Source organism: Aspergillus brunneoviolaceus (genome assembly GCF_003184695.1).
Source record: "Aspergillus brunneoviolaceus CBS 621.78 unplaced genomic scaffold BO95scaffold_13, whole genome shotgun sequence".
NCBI lineage: Eukaryota > Fungi > Ascomycota > Eurotiomycetes > Eurotiales > Aspergillaceae > Aspergillus > Aspergillus brunneoviolaceus.
In genome coordinates this window covers 87,825-113,200 of record NW_020290743.1, presented here as the reverse complement: position 1 = coordinate 113,200, position 25,376 = coordinate 87,825, and the positions used below count along the sequence as shown (strand labels likewise).

Sequence of the window (25,376 nt, the reverse complement as noted above, 5' to 3'; positions counted from 1 at the left end):
GCAGCACGTTTAAGCGATGCGATTTATTTGCGTCGGAGGGCAGTCATGCGTAGGGGGGATATGTAGGAATTGAGGTGTCCAGCGCCAGGATGTTTCATCGCTGAGCCAAGACTGATAGCTAGGTAGTCTTCATAGCGGCCCTGACTTCTGTTCTATCGAAGCCTATCGAAAGGAGGAAGATCAGTTGCTCCGAGGACGATCGACGTGCCGCCCGACGATTTCCGGGGAAATGGAGCGCCTGACGGAGGGCAGGATCCCTTGGATGATTCTATAATAGGTAGCAGGACGTCATAATGTTCATCAGCTGTGCAGAGGGTAGACTGTGGCCACGTCTACCATGACAACACCGACATCATTCGAGAGGAGAGTCGACATCACAGAATATTTTCGTTGATGCTTATCGGTCACGTGTCGATAGTCTAGGCCGCTTTTGATTCCGCTTAGTCATGGGGAGTCTCCACACCTCGGGAAATCCCCGAGGATCTTCCCTGCGCCTCGGTGACCGACCTCGGAAGTCGGGCTCAAATTCCAGTTCGGGACTGAGCGACCACCTCCGCCCCCGACATGGTACCTGTGATCCATCGAAGAAGCACAAGAAGACTTCTACCGAAGGGGAAAGGCCCCATCTTCCAAAGAGCTCATGAGGCGCGTTGCAAAGCAAGCAGGACAGACTTTGCATTTACTTGTGTCAGGAAAGCACACTGCACTGTTTAGTCCGCAATCGTTACACTTCATCCACTATTTGGACAAGCTCAAATGATTCATTGTGGAAGAATAGCCAAAACTAAGCTAAGCAGAGTTACTCTAAGCTGGCTTCCAGATACTATGCAACTGTATAAATCCACCATCCTACCTACTCAGCAGATCAGTGAAACGCTCTTCCGGCGAATTCATCATTGCCAGTCATCCCGCTCGACCTATCGCTCCCAGTGGCTGCCGCCGATGGCAACAATGTGTCCAACTGCTCCTGGGTAGGCGCGGTCACAGCTTTCAGAATGGTCACTGCTCTACCCGACGGAAGATCATAACGTGCCCCCGTGCAGTCAAAGTCAATAGCTCGGATTTCCTCCTGAGGATCCTGCCTGACCACCAGCCCAACCGTATTCTCTCTCACATCGTCCATCAATTCCCTATCGAAGAGTGACCGGTAAACGTCTCGCAGGCCCATCATCTCCGATGGCTTAATCTTCGAGAGGACAGCGCCCATGCGCTCAGAATCCATCACGCCCACTGCGAGAGCACGATTAAGGCCTGGGACGGCGCGAGTGGTACTGCCTCGTCCCAACCAGTAAGGCTCATGGTAAATGAAAAGAGGGTAGGTTTCGACGGGGGCATTGTTCACGGAATCGATCAGGCTGGCTAAGTTGGCAAGCTGTTCCGCTAGCTGCTCAACGGTTGTCGGTCCCTCCTCGGTACTTGCGTCCGGTGCCTTGGTTGTTGGCTCCTCTTGTTTGGCTTGCTCTGTTTCTGCCGTTGGGGAAGTGGACGAAAATTCCACTGTCGAAGGATTAGCCGTTGACGCCGTGGCTGCTCTTTCTGACGCCTGCTGAGCCTTTGCTGCTCTCCTCCTTTCCCTCCTCTGCCTTGCCTTTGACTTTCTCTTGGCCATGTATTGCACTTCAGGCCACCTTGGTGTCGAAGCAGCCTCTAAAGGCAGCATTAGGAGTGCTCAGCAGACAACAGGCTTGGTGATAGGGCAGGCTTACGGGAAAGCCAATCTTGCACTCTTTCGGCGTGGTCAATATCGTTGGAATGACGCAGTAAGCTCGGCTGAGGATGACTATGAGCGGAGTGATCGACGAACTGCTGATTGCGAGATAGATAAGATGCTGATGATGGATAATAATATAGATGACTATTTCGATGTGCTGTATAGAAGGAGGAATAGATGGGGGAATAGAGGGAGGAATCATGTCTCCACGATGTATTGGTTTTCTCCGGATGGACCTTCGCGGTCTTGAGGTAGGATCGACCCGAGACATGATTTGGATATAGTAATGGTAAGTGGATGAGGGTTGTTGGGAGATGGGGTAGAGTTGTGCATTCCTCCTAGTCAAACCCATCATAGAGGGACATCAACCTGGCTCGGAAGGCGCATACTTCCCTAGGACGGTTGCTAGTTTGTTGCCTAGGTAGGACTGGCTCCTGCCCTTCTATCTGAAATGGAAAAGGGAGCCTCCCCCTCCGGAACTCATTTCCTAGCTCACGACAAACACATGGTACCTGATATACAGAAGGAGGGGGGGGTTTGCCTTCAATCCATGGTTCCGTGCAATGGGGAGGCACAGTAACCATGCTTGACATGCCCATCACATTCACTCATTAACCAACGAAATAGACGATGGGTTTTGACTGCTTCAACTTGTTCTTCTTGCAGCATGAACTGAATGTCCCATGCTTTGTGCTGCCCTTTGGGAAGAACCACACACAGCAAACCATCCAGTAGCCCCACGTGTAGGCAAAAGTCGGCTACCATGCCCAAATCTCCGCCGAAGTTGAAGCTATAAACATTCAAATGCCGAAGGCTGGTGACGGAGAAGTGACCGCCTTTGATGTTCATTGCTCCCCAGTCGCGCTGCAGCCGCAAATAAGTAATCAAGCTGCGAATGTGCGGGTCCGTCAGGGTTCGGATCTCCTGACGGACTGCGGCGGCTGTGTTGGCAACTTGAATCAAATCCTCATTGTGCATGTTGAGATGATGTGCCGCGATGATCCCTTTGCCGATGTTGACTTTCTCTGTCAGGGACGACTGTGGCACGTGCAGCATGGCGACCATGTTCCCGAGATATAGGTCGGGCCAGGGGGGCCTCATGCGAGGTCGAAGGTTGGCCGCAAAGGAGATTGTGTATTCACCCTGGTGTAGTGCTGTGCCTTGATCCTGACGCAGACACACCGCAAGAAGGGAGGTCAGCACATCATGGCATGAGATGTAGTCCGGAGAGGTCACATCTGTCTCGTGCTGGTGGTTGGTGGATAGTAAGGCAGTACAAACACCTTTCAACCGACGGATCGTTCGGTCCGGCACGTTGAATCGAAAGGATTCGAGGAGCGGCGGTGCTATTTCCGAATGGCACTTTGCAGGGGGTAAGCATGATAAAGGGCTTTCCGCGCTGTAAGTGGCGGAAAAGTCTTTCCATACGCTTTTGCCGGTTGCATTTTCAAGGCACAATTGCTGACGCAATTTCATGTTGACTTCATGTAGGTCTGCCGTGCTCTGCGTACCACTGCAGCAATGGCTTAGAACACCGAGAATGTTACCAACCCCGGTGCCGTCAAAGACCAGGTGGTTGAAGCTGACACCCAGAAGAATCCCTTCCGTCATCATGTTGGCGGCAAATCTCATAGCAGGCTGGGGTTGCGTGGGATCCAAAACCGTCGGCAGGGGTGCGTACTTCTTGGAAAATTCCAATTCTTCATCTCCCGTGCAGGTGGAGATGCTCCCAAGTACTGTTACTGATTCATGAAAATGGTCCCGAACTTGGAGTAAAGATACGGACTGAGTTGAACTAGAGGGAGGTCGGATGCAGTGAACGTTCTCGGGAAATATGATATCGGAGGACACCACATCGTACGTGATAAATGGAATGACCTCGGTGAGCTTTCTAATGCCGCTTCGAAGTGACCCCAAGCCCTGTTCTGGCTGCTGTAGGCTGAAAGAGAGGTGGAAGGTGAAATACACCTTTGGGATGCTATGGTCGAGGGGTGACAGAACGTGCCCGTCGGGTTCGGAGATAGACATCTCTTGGGACAATTGGCCGAGTGAGAACCACAGAAAGAGGGCAATAATCTTGAGATCTGATTGTAGTCAGTACTCGTGCACTTTCCAGCACTTTTCAGTGCCTCTCCCGCGTCACGATATGAATAGTCTCGAAGTACCTATGGGCATGGTCAAGTGCCAACGGTCTTTCTAATAGGACCGGGGGGCCGTTCGACTCCTTCCTAAAATATACTAACACGTGCCTTGATATCAGGATTCTCCCTTGATGACCGGAAAAGCTTGCATAGATAGCTGAGTCAAATGCCTTACCCGCTCGAGCAATCACCAAGGAACCGATCTTAGATGCAGATAACCAGGGTTGAGCGGACAATGAACTGATTATGGAACAGGTGATCTAAGTAGAAAGAAAGTAACGGCCCCGGAAACATCCGGAGAGAAGAACTGCTCATGGGAAGATCTGAGGTGGCATGGGGAGGTCGTGGTAGAGTTTTCGTGTTGTCTCGCCTGCAACCACTCACCCTCCCTGGAAACCTCATCCTCTCCCCGATGGGGGTGAGCCGCGAGGAGAAACCCCCAAGCGCTTTCGGAACACCCCATAGTTGTGTACGTATTCAGTCTCGCAGCTGTTATCAATGATAAATCTTCAGTCAAAGCTTCAATCATAGCGGTTTGCTGCCTTTGAAGATACATCATGGTCCAAACTGCTTACCCGTTCGTACTATCATACAATTTCGCCTTTATGACAAACTCTCCCAAACGTGGTAGCTCAACTAAACAATCTCAACCTATGAGCCCCCACCGCGGGAATATCTTCCCCAAAGTTTCCAGAAAGGAACCATAAACAGTCCTCTAACTCACTGACCATCAAGGACAACCGAAACCCGCCAACCGTCCGAAGTCCGAAACCTCTAAGCACCCGCAGGCTTGCTCTCCCCTGTCTTTCTATAGACCATAGTCTCTCCGACTTTCACTCATACTACTTCTGGTGGATCTTATTCTTATCGATCCAGACAATCTCGACGTTTCCATGGGTGATGATCTCCGGTAGCTCGACGCTGTAGAAGATGCCGGTCATCGCGGGGGTCTTGTCGTGCGGAAAGACGAGGTAGGCGGTGCCCACTGTCTGCTGCGCGTATTACTTGGAGAAAGCCTGCTGGGAGCGGGTGAAGGTGGCCGTGTCGACGTCCTTGTACTGGCCCTTCTGGAAGAAGTTGGCGTTCTTCCAGATGTCGCGCACCGAGGTAAGGTGCTGCCCGTTGGCCCACTTGACCAGCTCGTTGATGGACTTCTCCGGCTGGCCGGTGAAGAAGCTCATGAGTAGGTTCCTGCTTGGAACATCGATCGACGATGATGGTGAGGCTCAACATCAAGTAGAAGTGGTTCGTTGGGAGCCTATGATAGTCTTAGTAAGCCACCTAAACCAGTCAATGGAGACTAAGTTGGGAATCTGACAGGATTCTCATCCCTTTCACTCAACAGGCGCAATGTCACAGCCGTGCTGGTCTAATCTCCGAACAATTCTCGCCAACATCAGCAGCTCGACCCAGGGCACCCCAAAGCTCTCCATCATCCACTCAGTAGGGAGCTCCTGCTTAATTGAATCGTGAGACACGGAAAGCGAACCTTTCTTTCAGACACCGTTCTCGTTCTCTGCTCTCTCATACAAAGACGCACATCTCTATTATGGGGTCATCTCTGGGAAGGCACGTGCACGAGAAAGTTGAAACAGACACCACCAGCGGCGATCTTCAAGCCATTCGAGACCTGCACCAGTCAACCGATTCCAAAAAGCAACCCAGCCTACTAGCCCACATCGCCGCCCGGGCGGCAGGCAAAGCTCAGCTCGAAATATTGGATTGGGTCTTCAGCGAGGGGTTTCGCGTCGCCCCGGGCTCCTTGAACAATGAGTTCTACCATCAAGCCTGCTACGCACAATCCCTTGCCGTCTGGAAGACCCTGGTCAAGAACGGGCTCGATCTGAACGGCCACCACAGCGAAGTCGTCGGCGATGCGCTGAGTCTAGCAGCCTACTACGGCAATGTGGAAATCGCGCGCTTCCTGCTGGAGAACGGACAGGATCCCAACGAGGCGTGGGGCGGGTACGATGACCTGGAGCCCGGCGTGGCCGCGTTAGCTGGCAAGAAGCCGTCAGTGGAGATCCTGTGGTTGATGCTGCAGCATGGATGGCGCCAGGGGAGAAGTGCCGCGCACATTGCCGCGGCGGAGCTGGGTAATATGGAGGCGCTGGAGTTGCTGGTGGAGCATGGGGCGGATCTGGAGGAAGCCAGTGGGTGGTGGACGAACTGTGGAATCGTGGAGGCAGATCAATGGGGCACGGCACTGTAACGTGCAGCGTATAAGGGCCAGCGAGAGCCGGTGATGTATCTGCTGGGCAAAGGGGCGAATGTTCACTTTAGAGATGAGATGGGGCGATCGATTCTGTGGGCTGCAAAGCAGGGAGGGAATGAGGAGGTGGTTGAGTTGGTGAAATTAGCTGGTCTGGAGGATGAGTGAGTGACGGTCACAACATGCTAATTGCTGATACGGTCTCAGAACGATGGTATAATCACGGCCTTCTTCAGTATATCTTACCAATGTAGTTCATCTGAAGGTGTTTGACAAAGGCTTTCCTTTGAGGAAACACAGACTTATTCGTCTCCTTGATATGGTAGATCGAGAATGAAAGATTAATTGAGAAGCCAAACGCCACTAGAAGTCAAATTGTTGATCTCTGGAATTTCACTCGCGTGGACGATTCTGCATAGATGTGGAGAGATAGAGAATAAGTTAAACATGCTCGTGCATGGTGGAACGGTTACGGTTACGGTAGCGAGTGGGCCTGGCGGGGTGTTTGTGGTGCCTGAACCGACTGGCCGCCCAGCCCAGCCCCAGACCCAGACCTATTCCTAGTCAGTCCCACTGCAATCCCAGCCTCTTCCAGGTCTTCTCCCACTAAGCTCCCGCTCGTTCCCTTTCTCTTCAGGCCTCAACTCACTCCATCTTCCTTCCTGTTTACCTTGACTCCGGTTACTCTGGTTGACTCCGTTTGACTCTTTTCTCCTCCTAACTCCTCCTAACTCCTCCCATTCCTCCAGATACTTCCTCTCTCTGGTACCTCCATGTCGACAGCACCGCACTCAGGTCCAGGCCTGAAAGATCTCGAGAAAGAATTGACTTGTTCGGTAAGTTTGATGACATGAACCACTGGAATGCTGCGGGAGAGTTGAAGGGTGTCCCTCCCCCCCCACCACCACCATGATTCGACGCTCTCCATTCGCCTCCCTTGCGTGCCAGCTCATCTGTCAGAACTAGACATAATCTCCATTCTCCTTGGAACGGGACGGAACAGGAAGATCATCGATCGAAAAATATGCAGGAAACTAATGACACTCAACTCCACCTAGATTTGTACCGACCTTCTCTACCAACCCCTCACCCTCCTTAACTGCCTCCACACCTTCTGCGGCTCGTGCCTTAAGGAGTGGTTCGCCGTACAAGGAACCCGTTCCCGACCGTCTTCGTCCGCCCGCTTCACCTGCCCATCATGCCGAGCTACCGTGCGCGACACCCGTCCCAATGCGACCGTGACGACATTGTTGGATATGGTCTTGGCGGCCAGTCCCGACCGGGGCAAATCCGCCGCGGAGAAGGAGGAGGTTGCGCAGAGGTATAAGCCGGGCGACTCAGTCTTTCCGTCCACGGATGCGGGTTCAGATGCGGAGGATCGAAGGGTGCTGGAGGAAGTGAGGGCTTTGAGTTTGCAAGACAGTCGGTCGGGATATCGTCAACAACAACAGCAACAGCGCTCGCGACATTCGTCGCGGAGTCGTCATCGGCGGATGGAGGGCACGGGTACCGATTCGGATGAGCGTCGAAGGGAGGAGGATGGTCGGTCTCGACGACGACGGGAGGGCTCTTCACGACGACAACCACGGCGGACGACAGCTGGGGAGGAGGGTCCGGAACGGTCGACAAGGCGGGTGGAACATCAGTCGAGCTTGAGGTCGCTGCTCAGCTTGTCGGATACGGAAACGATGCAAGAGGAGATCTTGCGACAGATTTTTGAGGAGGGGTTGTTGGATGATATCGATCTGGATAACATGGGTCCGTCACAGGAGGAAGAGCTCAGTGAGCGCATTGCGGATGCGTATCGTCGAAGGCATAGGCTACGAGCACGGTCTCAGCAGCAACGGACGGAACCTCGAGAAAACTCGCAGACCCCGTCTTCTCGGCCTCGCGCGCGATCCCAGTCTGTGCAAAGGGCGGAAAATGGTACAGGTGCTGCTGCTATGAGGGATACGCGAGAGTCGAATGGCGGTCCCCCGGTATCGAGACCATATCTTCTGGATCCGCTTGTCGCGCGTGATGGGCATTCGGGCCATCAAAGACGTCTGTCAGACCAAGGGGGAACTAGGACTCGTCGAAGGACGTCGCCTGTACCGGTCGGCGCGGCGTCCTCTTCGGAAGTCTCGCTGCGGCCTGCGGCGCGATCGTCAAGTGACATGGTTGCTGATCGACCCCGAAACTCGCAAACTGGTCGCGTCCGCACAGCGGAGGCTTCAGCAGCGTCCCGGTCACGCCGTGCCACTGCATCTGAACAGAACGTTCCCAACATCTGGGTTGAAGGAGCAAGGGAGAGGCAGCTTCGCCCGTCTGGAAGATCATCGATTGATTCTCCTCGAGTGGCCACGGCTTTGAATCACAGGGGACGCAACGGCTCTTGGCCTTCAAGCCCGGATGAGCCCTCAACAGCGTCGCCTCCAACCAGCTCTTTAGTGGCCGAGGTAGGTGTCGCAGCAAGGCAGGAGCCTCGTTCACGACCTTCATCCTCTCGATCAAACGCGCCTCCTCGTTCTGCGACACTGTACATGGAACCATCAATCAAATGCGACCGGTGCGATAAGCCCAACATACAGCATGACCTACATAAGAAGTGTCCCACATGTAACAACGGAAACTTCTACCTATGTCTGCGATGCTATCGCACCGGGCGCGGCTGCCTCAATTGGGCTGGCTTCGGAGCGTCCGCGAAAGCGGATCTCGAACGCATTCGCGCATCGTCGACCGGTGAGCCTCGATCCCCTATCGATACATCGCATATACTCCAGTCTTGCAAGTATCTTCGAGCACCAGAATCTGCCTATCGATCCGACAGAGACGGGCGAATGGTTACCAACGACGACCCCGCCCGAAGATTGCAGACTGGGCTGTTCTGTGACAGCTGCCATTCATCAGCAAACGACTGCCTCTGGAGGTGTAATCAATGCAACGAAGGAGACTGGGGCTTTTGCAACCGCTGCGTCAACCAAGGTCGCTGCTGCACGCACGCCCTGCTTCCCATCTGCCGCATCACCCGCGATAGCCCATTAGCATCGCCAACAGGGGCATTCACAATCGCCCCAAATGGCGCCTCAAACGACTGCAGTGACGCCTCCGGGTCAGGAACTGAGATTTTCAAGATTCTTTCTTTCACCACAAATTGCGACATTTGCACGCACCCGATCCCCGCATCAACGCTCCGCTTCCACTGCCTTGTATGCAATGACGGCGACTACGACATCTGCGCGAATTGCTACCTGCGCCTTGTTGCCACTGGCAAGATTCGCAAGGAGAACGGTCACAATGGCTGGAGGCGCTGCATCAAGGGGCACCGTATGATAGTCGTTGGCTTCGAAGATCACGACGAGGGGCAGCGCCGTGTCATCGTCAGGGATCTAGTAGGCGGATGTGCCTTGAACGACGACCACCTTCAACAGCCGTCATCTTCTCCATTTGCTGTTCCTACTCCTACAAGCATCCATGCGACTGCGTCGACTCCTGGAACTCCGAACTCTCCTTTCCCTCATCACACTACACCATTTTCGTCGTCTGCTGCAACTGGAACAGGACCAGGAATTGCATCGCCCGAATTCGCACCCGGAGACTGGCTTTGGAAGGAAGGGTCGGAGCGACGCAAAAAGGCCTCCCGTCTTCGTCCCTGGCCACTTGGCGGCGAGCGCGATCGCACCGCCCTCACGTCTCCTCCGTCCTCCGAACCCAGCACCCCAAATACGCCGACATTCGCTGCTCCAGTCCTTCCCACCTCCGCTGTACCGGCATCGGCATCAAGACGCTTTCCTCCAGATGGAGGCGTTGGGCTGATTGTCCATGCTCTATGGTCGTGGTACCCTGAAGACAGCGTCAAAGATGAACTGATGTTCCCTCGCGGTGCTGAAATCACCGAAGCCGAGAACATCAACGATGACTGGTACTGGGGCTGTTATGCCGGCTTGACGGGGTTGTTTCCGGGCTCGCATGTGCATGTGGTGGATGAGGTCGTCTAGTATCGGTGATGGCGATGGCTGGAAGGTCTTGATACAGGTACTCGAGGCAGGTTTACCTGGGGGGTTGTGCTTGAGGGATCGTTTCTTTTCTGTTTTGCATGCTTCTGGTTTTGTTTCTGATTTCTTATGACCGACTGACATGGGCGTGAGACGGGCCATTTCTTACGACGTGCATGAATGATGTAGCATATTATGACGATTATGAATTATGACTTACCTTCGATATCATGAGAATGACTGTCTTATATTGCGCTGATAAGTAGTGTCTAAGTCGAATCAACATCCAGGAACGGTCTATCAAATAAGACTTGGACCAGGGAGATCAATGCAGTCTCTCAATCCGACCCAAACCCACCAGAAGAGAACCGAACCTGAACGCCCAACTCCCACAACCAGACATCCATCTTCCATCCTTCATCCTTCATGAACACCGGAAGGAGCCCCTCCCGGCTCCCTCACCATACTAAACAACCCCGCCTCCGCATCCTCGCGCACCACCACAAATCCCAACCGCTCATACACGGGCACCCCGGCGCGCGTCGAATCGATATACACGGGCATTCCCGTGCGGTCCGCCAGCTCACACCCCCACCGGACCAACATGGTCGCCGCTCCGCGTCTCCGGTGCTGCGGGTGCGTCACCAACATATCGAGGTCTATGTTTACGGTCAGTAACTTATCATCATCAACATCCCCCTCCCCCTCCCCCAAAAATCAACGAGAAAGCAACCCAGGGCAGAAATACAATAATACCCCCCGCTCCTCGGCGCCATAACCTCCCTCCTCACCCGCTCACACCCGCCAAAGAACCGCTCACACAACGCCGCATCCGAGTCCGCATGCCACTCCGGGAACCGGGCGCCGCGGTGGCCCGGATCGAGATCCCACTTCCCGTAGGCGATTATACTGGTGTCGTTTTCTGCAGCATGACCGTCGGCGTCCGGTGCGGCAGCGGCAGCGGCACCCGCAGGGCCGAGCCCCGGATCCACCACCTTCAGGTACCGGACCCCGGCCTTCTGCTCCAGATCCTGGCGGTTGGCGGCGGCCCACCAGGCGCGCAGGCCCGGCGTGTCGGGGAACATCTGGCGGTCGGTGGGGGTGGTGAAGCCGGCGTAGAAGAGGTGGGTTAGGGATGGGAGGTCGGGGTCGGTGACGGGGTGGAGTTGGAGGGGTGGGGTTGGGATTGGCATTGTTGGTGCTGGTGCTTTGGTGGCTTGGTGGTTTGGGGATCGGGGGGGGGGGTTGTTGAGTTAGCTGAGGAGGGGAGGGATTTTGTCGTGCTGTGTGCTACACTGTGTTGTGCTGTGGGGGTTGGTGGTGGTGGTGGCATGCAGTTCTTTTTTAGCGGGAGGACAGATGGATACTTATATCACTTCAAGGCTCTTACTTGGTAACAGCTTTGAACTGTACTCGCGAGAAGATGCTCTTGTGTGCCGATGGACGGAAGAATAAATTAACTTACTACTGGGTGACTTACTGCGTACAGTGCTAGATTTATTAGCTAGCTAGCTTAGTAGCCCGTCGGACTAGCCCGCCTTCATTATCGTCAGCGTCGGCGTCGGCGTCAGCGTCAGTCAGCTTCCAGCCCATTCTCACCCTCACCACCCTCACCACCCCCCTGCTTATCTTTAGATTAAGACTAAACAATCTGTCGCAGACACTTCAGCTGTCCCGGTCGCGCTTCCAGGGAGAAACCTCACTGATGGGTCTGTGTTCGGATATAAGCCTGAGGCTGAAAACACCTTATTGATGGGAACTTCCTAGGTGATGTGTAGATATAGGCCGAGACTAGTTTGCAGGATGCACTGTTTGTTGAGGACTATTGTGGATTGGGGGCTGTAAGAACCCTTCCATACCAGTGTTCCGTGAACTAGGAACTACTACGCATACAGCCCTTGGGATTGAACTTGGGAGATGTAAGCCGCTTCGGTATCATTCAGGGTGCTTACTGGCAATAGTCAGCCCGGGATTTGTTGCTGCAGACTACCGACTCCCCGGCTTTGCAGGCAAAGTCCGGAGTTTGAGCAATCGACGAGAAACAGGAAGTGTATGCAAAGTCAATGATATCGAAACTGCAGCTCCAGGAAAATTAGTACAGATGTAGATGAACGCTCAATCTCTTTGAAACCCCACCCAACCCCAAACCCAACATCAGTAATTCCCCTCCCGGTCCTTCTCCCAGAACCAATGATACAGATCCTTGTGGGTGCCATCGTCCTCGACATAGTCACCCACCATCTCCGCCGTCTCGTTATTCCCCAGCAGATTGGCCTCCTCGGGCTCCCCCTGTGCGGTCAGGGAGTGCATCACCTCCTCCGCGCCCTGCTTGGTCTTCTCGGCCAAGTCGCGAGCCCCCTCCCGCGCGACGTCCGCATACTCCTCGGCCTGTTCGCGGGCGCGTTGGATCAGCTCCTCGGGGCTCGGGTACTTGCGCAGCGCGATCAGCAGCAGGTAATAGCTCTGCACGATGGCCGAGTACACCGCGTCCTTGGCCAGCATGGTGAAACCATGCGAGAAGAAGCCCTTGAGGACCTCCGCCGGTAGACCCGCGTACAGGCCCGCGACGCCTTCCGAGCGAGCAATGTTGATGACATTGCTGACGATGGCCGGCGTGAACGAGATCCCCTCGTCCGTCTCCGCGTTGCCGTTCTCCTTCGCCTGCTCCCCACCCGACGCTTTTTGCGCCGACGACGACAACGAAGAGTCATCGCCCATGACCTGCGCACGGGTCTTAGCCTTGGAGAACGGATACGTCACCGCCGAGGCCGCCGACTTGCTCAGCGCCGCCAGCAAGAACGTGACCGCCGGCGAGAGGGACCTTGAATTCTGCGTCGGATCCCGCCGCCGCCGCCGCCGCGACAGCAGCGCATACTTCAGCACCTCATTCAAGAAGAACGTCAACGACGGGTTGAGCGTCAAGATCAGCGAGGCCGAATACCCGGACCAGAACCCGCGCAGCCCCTTCTCGGCGCGAATCCGCGCCGCAATCTCCCTCGTACTGCTTCCCACCGACCCTTTCTTACCAGCAGTCTGCTTCCTCGCCACAATATTCGCCAACGGCGTCGTGAACAGCTTCGCAAACGCCCCCGCCACCACCCCGATCACCAACTCATCCAACACCGGCAAGACGGTACTCTTCCTCCGCGCGCCGCCACGACCACCACCAAATCGAGCCCGTATCCTCCGCTGCCGCAAAAACTCATACGCCAGGAAGAACAAAAACGAGTCGAACACCGACTTGGCGGTATCCTGCGCGAGACCCGTATAGAAGCTCCCCAGTCCCCCTTCCTGCGCGTAGATCTTGCGGGCGGCGTCGAGGACACCGGCGTAGCCACCATCATCATCATCGTCTCCAGCATTTAGGTCTTTCGACTTCGCCTTCTTCCCATTTTCTTGGTCTTGCTGGTTTGGGCGTTTCGTCTGCTGCGTCTGCAGCCGCGCGACGATCAGACTCAGCGGATACGTCGCCACATTGCTCAGGGCCGCGCCGATGGCGCCGGCCAGGGCGTTGCCCAGCGCCGGCAGAGCGGGGCCCCGCAGCGCCGCCTGCTTCCAGTCTTGATCCTGCGGTTGGGGTCGGCGAGGCTGTTCGTAGCGGTGGTAGAGTTGGTAGGAGTCCTAGATGTTTGAATGACGCTTAAGTTAGCGCTTGCTATCAGGTGTGGTGAACCATTTCCCAAGTGATGCGTAGGCCGCATTTGGAGTCATATAAGAGAGTCAACGGGGAAAGGGGGTAACGTACCAGCTCCGCCTCATAGGACATCTTGTATTCTGACATTGTTCATCACGGTGTATACCTGGGGCTAGATTGGTCGATTGCTTTTGGGAGAAGGTAGTCGCGTCAGGACATGGGGCGGTCTGTTTGGGAGATCTTGGTCTTCTAGTATGTTTGCGTTGTGGTGATGAATGGCAAGCGCAAGAATCTGGCTCAAAGATACTTGATAATTAAAAGAAAAACCAGGAGATAAGGTGGAGGAGTACCAGTCGACGGTGCATCGTTCCACTTTGTTCTAGTAGCCCATCCATCAAACGGCATGGTGTGATGACCGAGGTTGATTGACCCGAAAGGGAGAGGACGGGAGGGGGGCCGGGGCCCATTACATCATCGCCCCGGGGCGGGTCGTGCGACTCTCACTCTGGAGCATGTGATTCTGTCCCGTCCGTCCCTCGACTGCATAGTAACTCTGCTAAAGCACCGTGAGATCACAGAGAGTCGGAATTTACGCATGGGAGTGACCGACAACCCGGCAATCAGACTGATTGCCATTAATCTGGGAATCAATAGGAAGACACGTCACAGGCTGATGGAAGTTCTTCATTCATCTATCCACCCAAAGAATGCTTGACGCGACCGATCTACACGCAGACAACGAGATCGACAACTTTGGGTGCTGCAGCTCATATAGAAAACCTCCCAAGCCAGAATCCACCGACCTGGTAAAAAAAAGGAAAACAGGAGGAAATTAAAAACAGATGATATTAACGACCAATGCCCGACCAGATCCTGAAACCCCGTAACCCATTGCATCAAGCGAAAAGCATCCCAAGCAAAAGAAGACCGAAGACAAATTTGTCGTCTCTCGTGATCGTCGCATTTCATCCGTCCATCCATTTCATGAACCCATCCTCCAGTTGTACTCCAAAGATTGGCGCATGGCGACAGAAAAAGAGAATACGTCGTGTTGGCGAGCCAATTGATGGGCAAGCGATGGAGAATAAGGTGAACAGACGAGATGATGTGACGATAGAGAGATCGAAGCAGAACAGACGGTGTTTAACCACCGAAACCGTAGAGGGTACGGCCCTGGCGCTTGAGGGCGTACACAACGTCCAGCGAGGTGACGGTCTTGCGCTTGGCGTGTTCGGTGTAGGTGACGGCATCACGGATGACCGACTCGAGGAAGGACTTCAGAACACCACGCGTCTCCTCGTAGATCATGGCGGAGATACGCTTGACACCACCACGGCGGGCGAGACGGCGGATGGCGGGCTTGGTGATACCCTGGATGTTGTCACGCAAGATCTTACGGTGACGCTTGGCACCACCCTTGCCGAGACCCTTTCCTCCTTTGCCACCTGTTGATTGAAGAGCGGTTAGTATTTGGTAGCAAAGATAAGAGAGCTTGAGCTTGAGATAGTGTGGCGTGTGAGGGACGGAGCGTCAGGCAGGGCTGCGATCACGTGCGGTCGGAGCAGGGTGCTGCGAAGCAGCCTCATCCAGCCACAGCAGACGGGCAACCCACGTAACAATTCGCGTAACAGCAACACGATAAACAGAAAGGGAAAGAAAATAATAGAAGATTACTTACGTCCAGTCATCTTGGCAAAATGTGCGTAAAAGTCGAGATGGATGAGCGAAGAAAAATGATAAAACGCGGGGTGGAAGATGGATGGATGGTCGACGTGACGCGTAGCGGGCCAGAGAAAATCAGAGGGTGTAAGAAAGGGGGGAAAGGAGAAGAGAAACGGTTTAAATAGGTTTGCGGAGTGGGCGGCAAGCGAGAGCGTGATTTTGAGTGACTAAGCGTCAAAGGGTGATCTGGGAAGGATCAAAATGGAATGGAAACGGCTGATTGGTGGGTTGCGGCTGAAAAAAAGGGCGTTATGAACGGCCACTTTGGAGACGGGTGAAAGGGCACTGGGCACTGCAGCTGGCAGCCCTGGGAAAGGTACATACAGTAGGGTATGGCTGCCAACGCGTCCGCCTGGAGCCGCCTTCCCGCTGCGGGTACGCCGGTCACGTGCCCCACTGCCCCTCTTCCCCAACTCAAGGCCTGGACCACGCACCCATGAACTTCAAAGTTACTTGTAGTTAATACTTGGAAAGCAAGCTTGTATGCAGTGAAGAAAGGAAAAAAGAACTCACAGATCTAGCACCATCCTATTTCCCATTGACAACTGGCCTAGCACTGGCTACAACATGCAAAACTATTATCCTACATCTACATCTACATCTACTCGCAACCTTCATGTGCAAAGTGAAGATGTTCTGTGATTCACCCAGTCAGGCTTCAGACTGCATCCGGACATCCCAAAAACTCCTCTCGTCAAATGACACATTAAATAACGACAAGCCATCTTTGCCGGCCCCACCCACAATAGAACATGTACGAACGCTGGCAGAGGCAGGAGGAACAAGATGCTGAGCACGAAGAAGCAGATAAGGCCGATGCAGATCGACTTTTTTAAACAAACGCCTTCTGAATCTCACGGACATACAAGTAATCAACAAACAACAAGTGATCTGAACAGAGTTGGGACAGTCGAGGAGAAACGATAAAAGCCATCAGGTCATAATAGTCATCGTAGTGAACCACTACTTGGTTAAATGTAAATTAATAAACAGGATAACTTGTCCGGCATCATCCCGGATTCTCGCGGTTTATTACACATCGCAAAGAATCCGGGGCCTGACGCCCCAGACCGCGTATCCGAGAAATATACCGAGAGCCAAAGGGCGGCTGAACCCTGACTGCTCGCGCTGAAAATTTGCCAAACAGTTTTGCAAATGTGTCTGTGGCACGCGCATCTGATTGCGGAAAAGTAGAATGACGTCGTCGAGATAATCGGACCGGAGGTGGAAGAAGTCGCATGTAACAAGGCGATGCCTGCCCATCCAAACAAGCATCGTATCGTCCGGTTACAAAGTCTGAGATATGTATCGACATTCAATGGAGGAAGAGGACGGTTTCGGGAGGATGGGGGTTCTTGGTTCATCCTTGGATAATTGCTGGGGTGTTGGTTTCTTTGAGGAAATTATTCTGAATGTAGGGGAATCCGATGTGACTAGGGGAGGAAGTTCGTGAATCGGCACCATATGCCGCCTCGATGTGAGGTGACGAGCATGGAGAACCTGCGCTGGAACTGCTGCTGGAGCTTGTTCGGCTTGCAAAGTCCTTGACGGCCGTGGACTCGTTCCCGTCCGTCGAGAAGTTAGGCGAGCCGAAGAAACAATACTTATCCACCAGCTCCTTATATACGGAGGACTCGCGATGTGGTTTGCTCGATACTAGGGTGGAGGGTTTGTGACTGGACACAGAACTTGTTTGATGGCCATTGCCGTTTGCATGGCTGGAGACGTTATCACGAGGACTCATCCGCTTCTCTGAAGTGTGCTGATGATGACCATGCGGCGAGGGGTTGGATTTGGCGCGGGCAGCCAAGGTTGTTCGGTCATGCGTCGGTTTGGTCTTCATAGCCGCCGTCAATGATGCCTCAAAGTCATAGCGGTTGCCAAAAACCTGATGATTCTGCTTATCACGACGAATGGGAGCAGCAACCTCAACATCATGCGGCTCATCATCACACAATTGAGTTTCCTTGGCGGGCTTGGGTGAGTTGCCGAAAGATATATACTTATCCATCTCGGAAAAGTTGTCAAACGACGGAGGCATCGAATGGGGGCGAGTGGTGGACACCACAAAGCTCCTGCTGCGAGGCAACGCGGTGCGAGGCTTCGTTGGCTGGGGGTTCGTCTGCCCGACCTTCGGTTTGGTGATCTTCGTGAAATTGACTTGAAAGTTCTTGTGGTGGTTGTTGTCCCAATACTCTTGGCCTTCGACATTGTAGCGTATGCACACAAACATCGTCTTCTTTTCAAGGTTTGTCTGATCATTCAGCTTGATATTAAATGAGAACCTGTCATAAGCATCGTGGGCATGCTCCCGTCGAGATTGGTTGTTGTACTCTGCGGTTACTTCTGATACCGTTTTCCAATGATCCAGGGTGAAACGAGCCGCAACATGTTTGTGAAAGGCCAAGTTGGCAACAGCCACAACACCGATCAGGGTATGCTTGTCAGGAGAGAGATATAGACGTTCCAGGCGGACACGCTGATGGGCGCGGGAGGAGACATCAGTAGGGAAGTTGTTGAGCGTGATCTCCCATTCCGAAGTGCTGTCATGAGGTGTGTGACGGAAAGGAAACTCCCCGGCAGCATCATAGTCGTCGACAGGAGATGTGTCAGCACTGACAGCCTGGGGTTTGTCCAGCTGCAGAAAGTGCCGGATGTGTTCCAATTGAGCATCGAAGTGCACAGCCTTGGAAAATGTCGGCGTTCCCGGCATACTGGACGGACGCCGTCGAGCCGAAGCTGGACGAAGAGCGGGCCGAACGAGCTCTCCTGACTTCTTGCGTACCATTGGGTGCTTCACACGAGGTTCGTCATCCCGATCACTTTCTTCCGGGGAGGTAGTTAAGACTTCATCTTGCTTGTGGTCAACTAAAGACTCGGTCGCCGAACGTGAATGAGAGATCTTGCGAGCTTCTCGAGAAAGAGGCGGCCGCATATGTTTCACGGAGTCGGCGGTTGAAGCAGCCATGCTTGAAGACGACGTATCTTCATCAACCGGTCTCTCTGGTGAGGACATCCTTCTTTGCTCAATCGACCTCACGGCTGCCTCTAATTTCTCCAGTTGCAGCTCGCCCTGCGGTCGATATGATGTCTCTTCATCACTGGAGTTAGGAGCAGAATCAGGAGGAGAGATCAGGGCCCCTGGAGGAATGACCGCGTCACTCAAGGGAGGAGGAGACTTTCGAATACTCGACTGGGAGTAGCTGACATGGTCTGGTTTTGACGAGTGATCGGGCTCAGGGAAGACGAAGGCTTTGCTATTGGAAGGGCTCCTCCGATGCCTCCGTACATAAGACGTCGAGGAGTAGGAGCGAGGTAGGTGTGGACGGGGAGGGTGTGAAGAGACCACGGTGGGCGAGTTGGGACAGGAATTGGAGGTGAGTGGAGAGTGTTCAATGTGCTGCGCGGAAGGCGACGTCTTCAATGGCGCAGTGTAGGGCATCCGGCCGACCTTGTGTGATGCAACACAGAACGGGGGGGGGTGGATAGTGAATTGATGAGAGTCCTCCAGAAGCGAGGTGAGTTGCGAGAGAAAGAACGCCTGTCTTTGATCAAGAGACTAGAGGTCCGGGGATATGGCGTCTTTGAAAGTGGTCTTATCTTCCAGTCAGTTCCGAGCATCCAAGTTGGAAACGCAGCGTGAGACAGTGGAGCAGGAGGGACAGAAGCTTCGACCCGCGTCAGGACGAGGGAAATAAGTGGGAAGGAAAGATGGTTGAGTGAGTTGATGACAGAGCTGGGCGTGCAGCGAAAAGTGGAGGAAGAGTGGTGTGACTGGCGACGTTCCAGTGGGTGCCGATAAGTAGAAGGAGCGTTGGAGGCAAAGGCTTGGTGCGGAGGGCAGATGCAGCAAACAAGGTGTTACGACACATAACAGGATCCCAGGCAGTGGTACGAATTGAGAACGAAGCGATTGCGACCAAACAAATCACCGGGGATACATCTTGAAATCTCTAATTGCGCGAGGGAGGAGGGAGAGAGGAAAGAGGTTGCCATTGGAAGTGAGAGGCGACGCAGACAGGCGGAGGAGGCTGGAGATTCGGTTCTGTCAAGCACGTACTTACCTTGGAGATGCGACATCAGTTTGATTGCGACATTGATGAGATTGACGTTGAAAGAAACAAGACAGCAACCGCCAGGGATATAATTGATCGGAAGTAAAAACGTGGAATGGAAGAAGAGGAGGAGGATGTCAGAAGAAAAGAAGAAAAGAAGAAAAGAAGCAGAATAATAAGAAGAACGGAATTCGGGTTTGGTTGGTTGGGTGGGTTGGTTGAAGGCGAACCGGGATTGAAGTAGATACAAAGAAGTAAATCGGGATGGAGGGGAGGAAGGGAGGGGGAGGGAGAACGGAGGACCAGGATTCGATGGCGGGCTTGTCGGGGAAGGATGGGGAAGGAAATGGGAAAATGGAGTGAGTATATGAAAGATGACAGGCCCAGGGCGGAGTGGGAAATGGAGTGAGCCGCAGTTGACGGTCGGTATAGAGAGAAGATAGTCGAAGAAGATTAAGAATAATAAGAAGATTCAGACTCAGAAAGAAAGAGAGAGCGTTGAAAAAAAAATAAAACAAAAAAGAGGATTTAATTACATGTCTGAAAATAAATTAAAATATCCGGAGAGTCAAAAATAAGGATAATAAAAATAATAAATGAATATTTATTATTTAGAGAGAAAAATAAATGTCCCACCCACCCCAGCAAAAGAGATTCCTAATCAGAAAAGCTCGACATAATTCAGGAATGATATTGATAAGGGAAGGAGGAGCTCGGACGTTGTTGCAACTTGCAGCAGAGCAGGTAGGCAAGCAGAAGAAGAAGTCGAAGAACGAAGCCGCCGCCGCCCAGGCAAGGAAATGGAAAATTCGGTACCTAGTACGGTCTCGTTCGTCTCGTTCTGCAATGGATGTCTCTCTTTCGCTCGTTCATTCACCCATCGCCCACTGCCCACTGCCAGCCAGGGAGGGGCAAAAAACTAAAGCGGGCAGTAGATGAAGCGGGTCCGTTCTTTCAGACTGCATCGACTGCATCGAGTAGTTGCTTCGTAGATTTCCTTCTTCCATCGCTCCAGATTCAATTTTGACTTCGAGATCTCCGAAAGCAACAGATGTCTAGCCCCTCATCTCTTCCTCCTGGTGTGTCTGTCTCTCTGTTCTTACCCCTCCTGAAGCAAACTGTAATATGAAATGACTACTTGAATTGGTTAATCTATGAAGATGAAGGCGAAAACGGGTGGTGACATGACAGGGGCAGAAAGCGATAACAGAGTGGGATCGAAGCTACAAGTCGGTACCTTGGACTACCAAGTTGCCGCCGTACCCGGAGCGGGAGCGAGAAGATGAGAGGATGATGGTGATGAAGGTGGCCGTGGTATTAGTGGTAAATACGAGTGCTGGGATGCTACTAACCAACTTAAAATAGGCGATCGAACGGTCTGGGACTGGGGACGATCCCCAACTGTCCAGTCAATGCGTTCCGGCCTGGTGGACCCCATGAATATCGGTACGTCCACTGTCGTATGTCCGTACGCATGGAAGGGAGGGAGGGAGGGAGGAGTAGGTAGTGTAGTGAAGGGATCAAGAAAAAATTAGTAAAGGAAAAAAAAAAAGAAAAAAAAAAAAGAACAAAAAAAACCTTGGAAAATGCAAAAAAGAGTTAAGATTGATTGATTGTATGATGGCAGTAGGATTGTAAGACGGTCGGTCGGTCGGTCGGTCGGTCGGTCTCTAACAAACTACGAGTAGTCTACAGTACTACACTCTCATTCAATCACTCACAAACTCCCTCTCCCTCTCTACGGGTATACCTTGGCCTGCCTTGTCCTGCCCGGGTTCCTTCGCCTCCCGATCGCATTCCCTATCCCTTCGGTACCCGGATGGCACCATGACAATCAGGGATTATCAATAATGATCTCCTTCAATCCTCGTTCGGTTTGACATCTTGAACACCCCTCCCCTCCTTATCCCCGTCATTTCCTCCCCATTCTGAGATAGATTTTCCCTGGTTCCTCACGTTTGCGCCATCGGGAACCCTAATCGCACATCATCACCACAACTATGGTTATCATGACTATCACTGATATCAAAGCACTTCACCACATGTGGCTGGAGTGGGGGACAGGTGATCTTCAAGGCTGCATGGCCGGAGTACTCTAGTTAGTCTCTTTTAGTCTCTCATATCTAGGTTGTTGTTCATTGGAGGTATGTGTGTAACGATGTAGGTAGGTCCTACTCTAGTCCGGTCGGAGAAGGTATGATGTACGTGCTAGTCCAGAAGAATGTCGAATTTCAAGGCATGGCTGCATCGCTTCCGAGGGCTTCCATGATATCGGTCACCATACCGAAACGGTCCTTTCTTTGTCGGTCTCAGATTACGACACCAACCTAGAATGATGACGATGATGATGAGTACGATTTTAATGGTGATGATGATGATGATAAAAGACGAAGAACCTCTTCTTGACCATTCGGAAATGGTGATAAATTCACACCAGTCCCCAGTCCCATGGAATCGGTTATCTCGATCGATAAGAGAACTCGGGGTGTCGTGTCTGATCGACCTATGCAAGGACTCACGTTCTCCCACCCGACCGTGTCTCGAGAGAGTCTGAGAGCCAGCCAGCCGAGCGACCAAGCGAAGCGACCGATGGACTGTTAGACTGTTACTGCTGCTGCCGGTGGTGTTGCTAGCTCAAAAGACCCTCCCGATCAAACCATGTCATGGTACAGCCCGCCTTGACCCGATAAATTGTGCGCAGCCGTAGGCAGCATGTCGTAGTACAGTACATAGTTACATAGTGTTAGAGAAGAGAGAAGGTTAAGGGCTATTTACGTATCAGTAACCATGGTTGAGTCTCCACCCCCAGTGTTCTTCCTCCATTCCCCTCCTTCCTCCACCCCTCCTCCGGGCCTTTTTTTTTTCTCTTTCTTCTCGGTCTTCTCTTATGCCTACCTAACTTACATGTTCAGGGGCTTCCAGGCTCTTGGTTAGCGCCGGTCTAAAAGTCGCCACCGCCCAACCAGCGGTTCCGGAAGTGTCTGTCGAAGGTCTAGAGGGCAAAAAATGTTGGGGAGCGTTAGAAATGCTGCCCACACCAAAAGTCTGTGTTCGATGTATATTAGACTCCTCCCATCACTGGTGTCGACCACCTGCCAATCACGGACAGTATCTTACAGCTTCATCTGGCCGGACAGCTTCCCTCAGTATCATTGATTGATGAAGCGCTTTGCTAAAAGTTCCCACTTCCATGTATACTCGGCCCTGCCTCCTGGCTTGTCGCGTTCCCAGCCTTGGAACAGTGACCCCAGCTTCCGGCCGGTGGTCCCCGTATGGCGTAAGTACCGATGGTCGAGTGGCCCCTCCGTCAATTGGAATGAAGTGTCTTCATTTTTTATTTCCACATTGAGGGGGGGGAAGCTGATCAGCGTGGGATTTTACAATTTGGGATACTGAAGCGAAAACTTCTACAGACCTAGACGCAGATGTGCGATGGACGAGAGAAGCAAGCAAAGTTTACAGGCGTGGGAGATCTACCAAGATACAGCTGCTGGAGCTGCACGTCTAGAGTAGCAGAGGCACGCACAGTACTTAGCTAGATTACAATACAGAGAGTATATATGATATATCCCCTTTTCGGGTGTGGTTTTGCTTATTCTTCTGGTCTCGAAGAGTCGGAGACATGTATGAGAGTGAGTATCTTCTCCTCGGACTTCGGAGCCTAGATGACTTTTCTACGTACTCAAGTACATTTCAAGTGGGGTGCCCACTGAGGGGGGTTACCCACCCGTTAAGCTGGAGTGGTTAAATTTGATTGATGTGCTAAGCACTAGCGTCGTTCGGGCCAACGACTGATTTTCCAAGGAAATTCCCGGACTATGACATCAGTACCCTGCACTGCTGGAGCACTGTTTGCCGGGTCGAAGGTCGAGACGCATTCTTGGTGGTGTCAGGTCTCCAGTCGTCACGTTCAAAAAATTTTCTGGAGTCTGCACAGACCATGAGGGGAGTTGCGAATTCCACTGTCCTCTGTGCTGCCTTGGTCTGGCCAAACAGATTGGCCGACTGCTCTGCAACCGAGAGCCGAGACACAAACGAAGCATGCGTGGAGTAACTTATGGATGGAGCCTGGAGATGAACGCTTGCTTCCGTTGTCGGGCGATGACCCTTTTAAAAGTCTCGAAGGCCCTCTCCATGACATATTTCTTGGCACTAGAGGCTCATCATCGATATGAATGATATGACTGATAACCAGTCATGATAACCACGATCGGGCTATGATGCTATCCCATCATTGCGGGATCGGACTACGCACAGAACCACCACTTTCGCCACCCAATTGAACAATCTGACACCTTGAATCAAAGACTTCATCTTCGCTCAAACTACACGGTACTGTACATATTCTTATCAACCCATCCGAGGAGTTTGTAGCAATGGTGCGACGTGCCGCATGTAGATTTTGCTCATTGATCAATAAGACTCGAGAAAAATGAGGTATCTCGAATATCATGCAATTCCTGTTTCCAAGTAGGGTTTTGTGTGTAACTGGTTGTAATGTCCAGACCTCTTTTTTCATTAATTAACCTTCTCGCTAAAATCGGAAGCTGAGGTGAAGGGCTTCGCCCCCATCAGGATTGGCCGGGGATCTGGCTCAGTTTCCCCAAAATAGGTAGGTATATCGTTCACTGGCACAGTGGACTACACCTCTCTACCACCACCACCACCCACCCACCATGGACTGCACCAACCACCACGGCCACTTTTCCAAAACACGGATAACCCAGAGCGAGATCGTTCGACTGTACCTGTCGCTCTACCTTCATTTTCTCGTTCTGAAGGGGGTCTCCGTCTCGGGCGGGCGCTTGTCTCACCCACCCTCATGCCCCATGCCGGTCTTATCTTGTCTCGACTCACCGCACGACAGGGCGCCTCCGGCCCCCCGGTCGGTCTCCTCCTCTATTGCGCGACTCCGCAACTCAATTCGCTCCTACTCAGGACATCATGTCTAAATTGCCACAAGCCACGGCGGAGACCCAGCATCTCTCTCATTCATTGACGGGACAGCAATCTCATCTGGGCTGATTGACAGGCGGACTAACCAAGCCGACTGGACTGTACATAGCGACCAGACCGACCAGACCGTTCCTGCTGCATGGGGGGCGACATGAGAACGAGATATCTACTGTTTCTAATGCAACTCTGGTCTCTTGGCACTTCCCGAAGCGCGATCGACCTTCCCGCAAGGACCTCTCCGAGCTTATGAAGTTGGCTTAGAGACACCTAATTTGATTGCGCCTTGCACATTCCTGCAGATCCAGAAGCATACTAATTTTCTAGCATTCAAGCCATCCGCTGCGTCGCTGCTCAATCTAGCCCCAATACTCACACCGCGCTGACCGTCTGTCTCACGCAGGACTGAGAGAGAAACAAAATCGAATCCCTGTTCCTCCCATAAGGTGGCCAAAAGGGTATGGAAAGGGGGCGCCATCCCGACTTTTCTTGAGCGCGGAGGGAAGCAGATCAATCTGCAGATAGAGGATGTAACTGTTATCGTGTTTTTCCCCGAGCACAACATACAATGCCTTTCTTACCGGAGCTTTCTGGTGGGTTCCCACTGCAATTGACGTGCATCACACTAAATTCCCACTCAGACGCCGTCCGAGACGCGAAACCCCCAAGCCCCCAAGCCCCCTGAAACTAGCAGAGTTTGAGCACTGACACTGATTATAGACCCTAGCTTTCCCCTCTTTCTTAACCTTCGTCGTGCTAAAAGTCTGCTAGTACTGCTAGTACTGCTAGTACTGTGGCAGCTCTGCTACAGTTGGCACTACGGCGGGTGGTCGAGCGCCCTGGCGGAAAGGCGGCGCCGAGTAGCACCACCGTAATTCGCTGATCGGCCCCTACCGCCACGTTCGAGCCCTGGCGTCTTTTAGTCTTTAGTCTCCGACTTCCTTCTCCTCTTTTCTCCTCCTGCTCCCAGCCCT

At 52.9% G+C, this 25,376-nt stretch overlaps 9 protein-coding genes across 9 annotated transcripts; 2 read left to right on the top strand and 7 right to left on the bottom strand.

The window, feature by feature from the left end:
* Positions 1-772: 772 nt before the first annotated feature.
* BO95DRAFT_42857 (uncharacterized protein) lies at positions 773-1,789 on the bottom strand. The gene has a single exon (XM_025584848.1). The coding sequence runs from the start codon at positions 1,658-1,660 to the stop codon at positions 866-868; it is 795 nt and encodes a 264-aa protein (XP_025445115.1). The 5' UTR covers positions 1,661-1,789; the 3' UTR covers positions 773-865.
* A 465-nt stretch (positions 1,790-2,254) lies between these two features.
* Positions 2,255-3,739, bottom strand: BO95DRAFT_356402 (uncharacterized protein; the record flags this gene model as incomplete). Its single annotated transcript, XM_025582303.1, has 1 exon — positions 2,255-3,739. One exon carries the CDS (start codon positions 3,737-3,739, stop codon positions 2,255-2,257), a length of 1,485 nt encoding a protein of 494 aa, XP_025445114.1.
* A 955-nt stretch (positions 3,740-4,694) lies between these two features.
* BO95DRAFT_460849 (uncharacterized protein) lies at positions 4,695-5,033 on the bottom strand (the record flags this gene model as incomplete). The annotated part of the gene is made up of 2 exons (XM_025588775.1): positions 4,695-4,844; positions 4,902-5,033. 2 exons carry the CDS (start codon positions 5,031-5,033, stop codon positions 4,695-4,697), a joined length of 282 nt encoding a protein of 93 aa, XP_025445113.1.
* A 368-nt stretch (positions 5,034-5,401) lies between these two features.
* Positions 5,402-6,232, top strand: BO95DRAFT_450868 (ankyrin repeat domain-containing protein; the record flags this gene model as incomplete). Its single annotated transcript, XM_025588046.1, has 2 exons — positions 5,402-6,023; positions 6,072-6,232. 2 exons carry the CDS (start codon positions 5,402-5,404, stop codon positions 6,230-6,232), a joined length of 783 nt encoding a protein of 260 aa, XP_025445112.1.
* Positions 6,233-6,707: 475 nt separating this feature from the next.
* On the top strand, positions 6,708-10,259 carry BO95DRAFT_440072 (SH3 domain protein). The gene is made up of 2 exons (XM_025585871.1): positions 6,708-6,900; positions 7,123-10,259. Exons 1-2 carry the CDS (start codon positions 6,838-6,840, stop codon positions 10,039-10,041), a joined length of 2,982 nt encoding a protein of 993 aa, XP_025445111.1. The 5' UTR covers positions 6,708-6,837; the 3' UTR covers positions 10,042-10,259.
* A 135-nt stretch (positions 10,260-10,394) lies between these two features.
* Positions 10,395-11,283, bottom strand: BO95DRAFT_440070 (GNAT family N-acetyltransferase). The gene is made up of 2 exons (XM_025585870.1): positions 10,787-11,283; positions 10,395-10,697 (listed from the first exon to the last, which is right to left on the bottom strand). Exons 1-2 carry the CDS (start codon positions 11,229-11,231, stop codon positions 10,456-10,458), a joined length of 687 nt encoding a protein of 228 aa, XP_025445110.1. The 5' UTR covers positions 11,232-11,283; the 3' UTR covers positions 10,395-10,455.
* Positions 11,284-11,715: 432 nt separating this feature from the next.
* On the bottom strand, positions 11,716-14,086 carry BO95DRAFT_440069 (putative mitochondrial carrier protein). The gene is made up of 2 exons (XM_025585869.1): positions 13,784-14,086; positions 11,716-13,659 (listed from the first exon to the last, which is right to left on the bottom strand). Exons 1-2 carry the CDS (start codon positions 13,802-13,804, stop codon positions 12,193-12,195), a joined length of 1,488 nt encoding a protein of 495 aa, XP_025445109.1. The 5' UTR covers positions 13,805-14,086; the 3' UTR covers positions 11,716-12,192.
* Positions 14,087-14,815: 729 nt separating this feature from the next.
* BO95DRAFT_356280 (histone H4) lies at positions 14,816-15,112 on the bottom strand (the record flags this gene model as incomplete). The annotated part of the gene is made up of 1 exon (XM_025582295.1): positions 14,816-15,112. A coding segment is annotated over one exon (297 nt), but the record flags the coding sequence as incomplete, so codon positions are not given.
* Positions 15,113-16,754: 1,642 nt separating this feature from the next.
* BO95DRAFT_356423 (protein phosphatase regulator GAC1) lies at positions 16,755-18,836 on the bottom strand (the record flags this gene model as incomplete). The annotated part of the gene is made up of 1 exon (XM_025582305.1): positions 16,755-18,836. One exon carries the CDS (start codon positions 18,834-18,836, stop codon positions 16,755-16,757), a length of 2,082 nt encoding a protein of 693 aa, XP_025445107.1.
* Between the last annotated feature and the right edge of the window lie 6,540 nt (positions 18,837-25,376).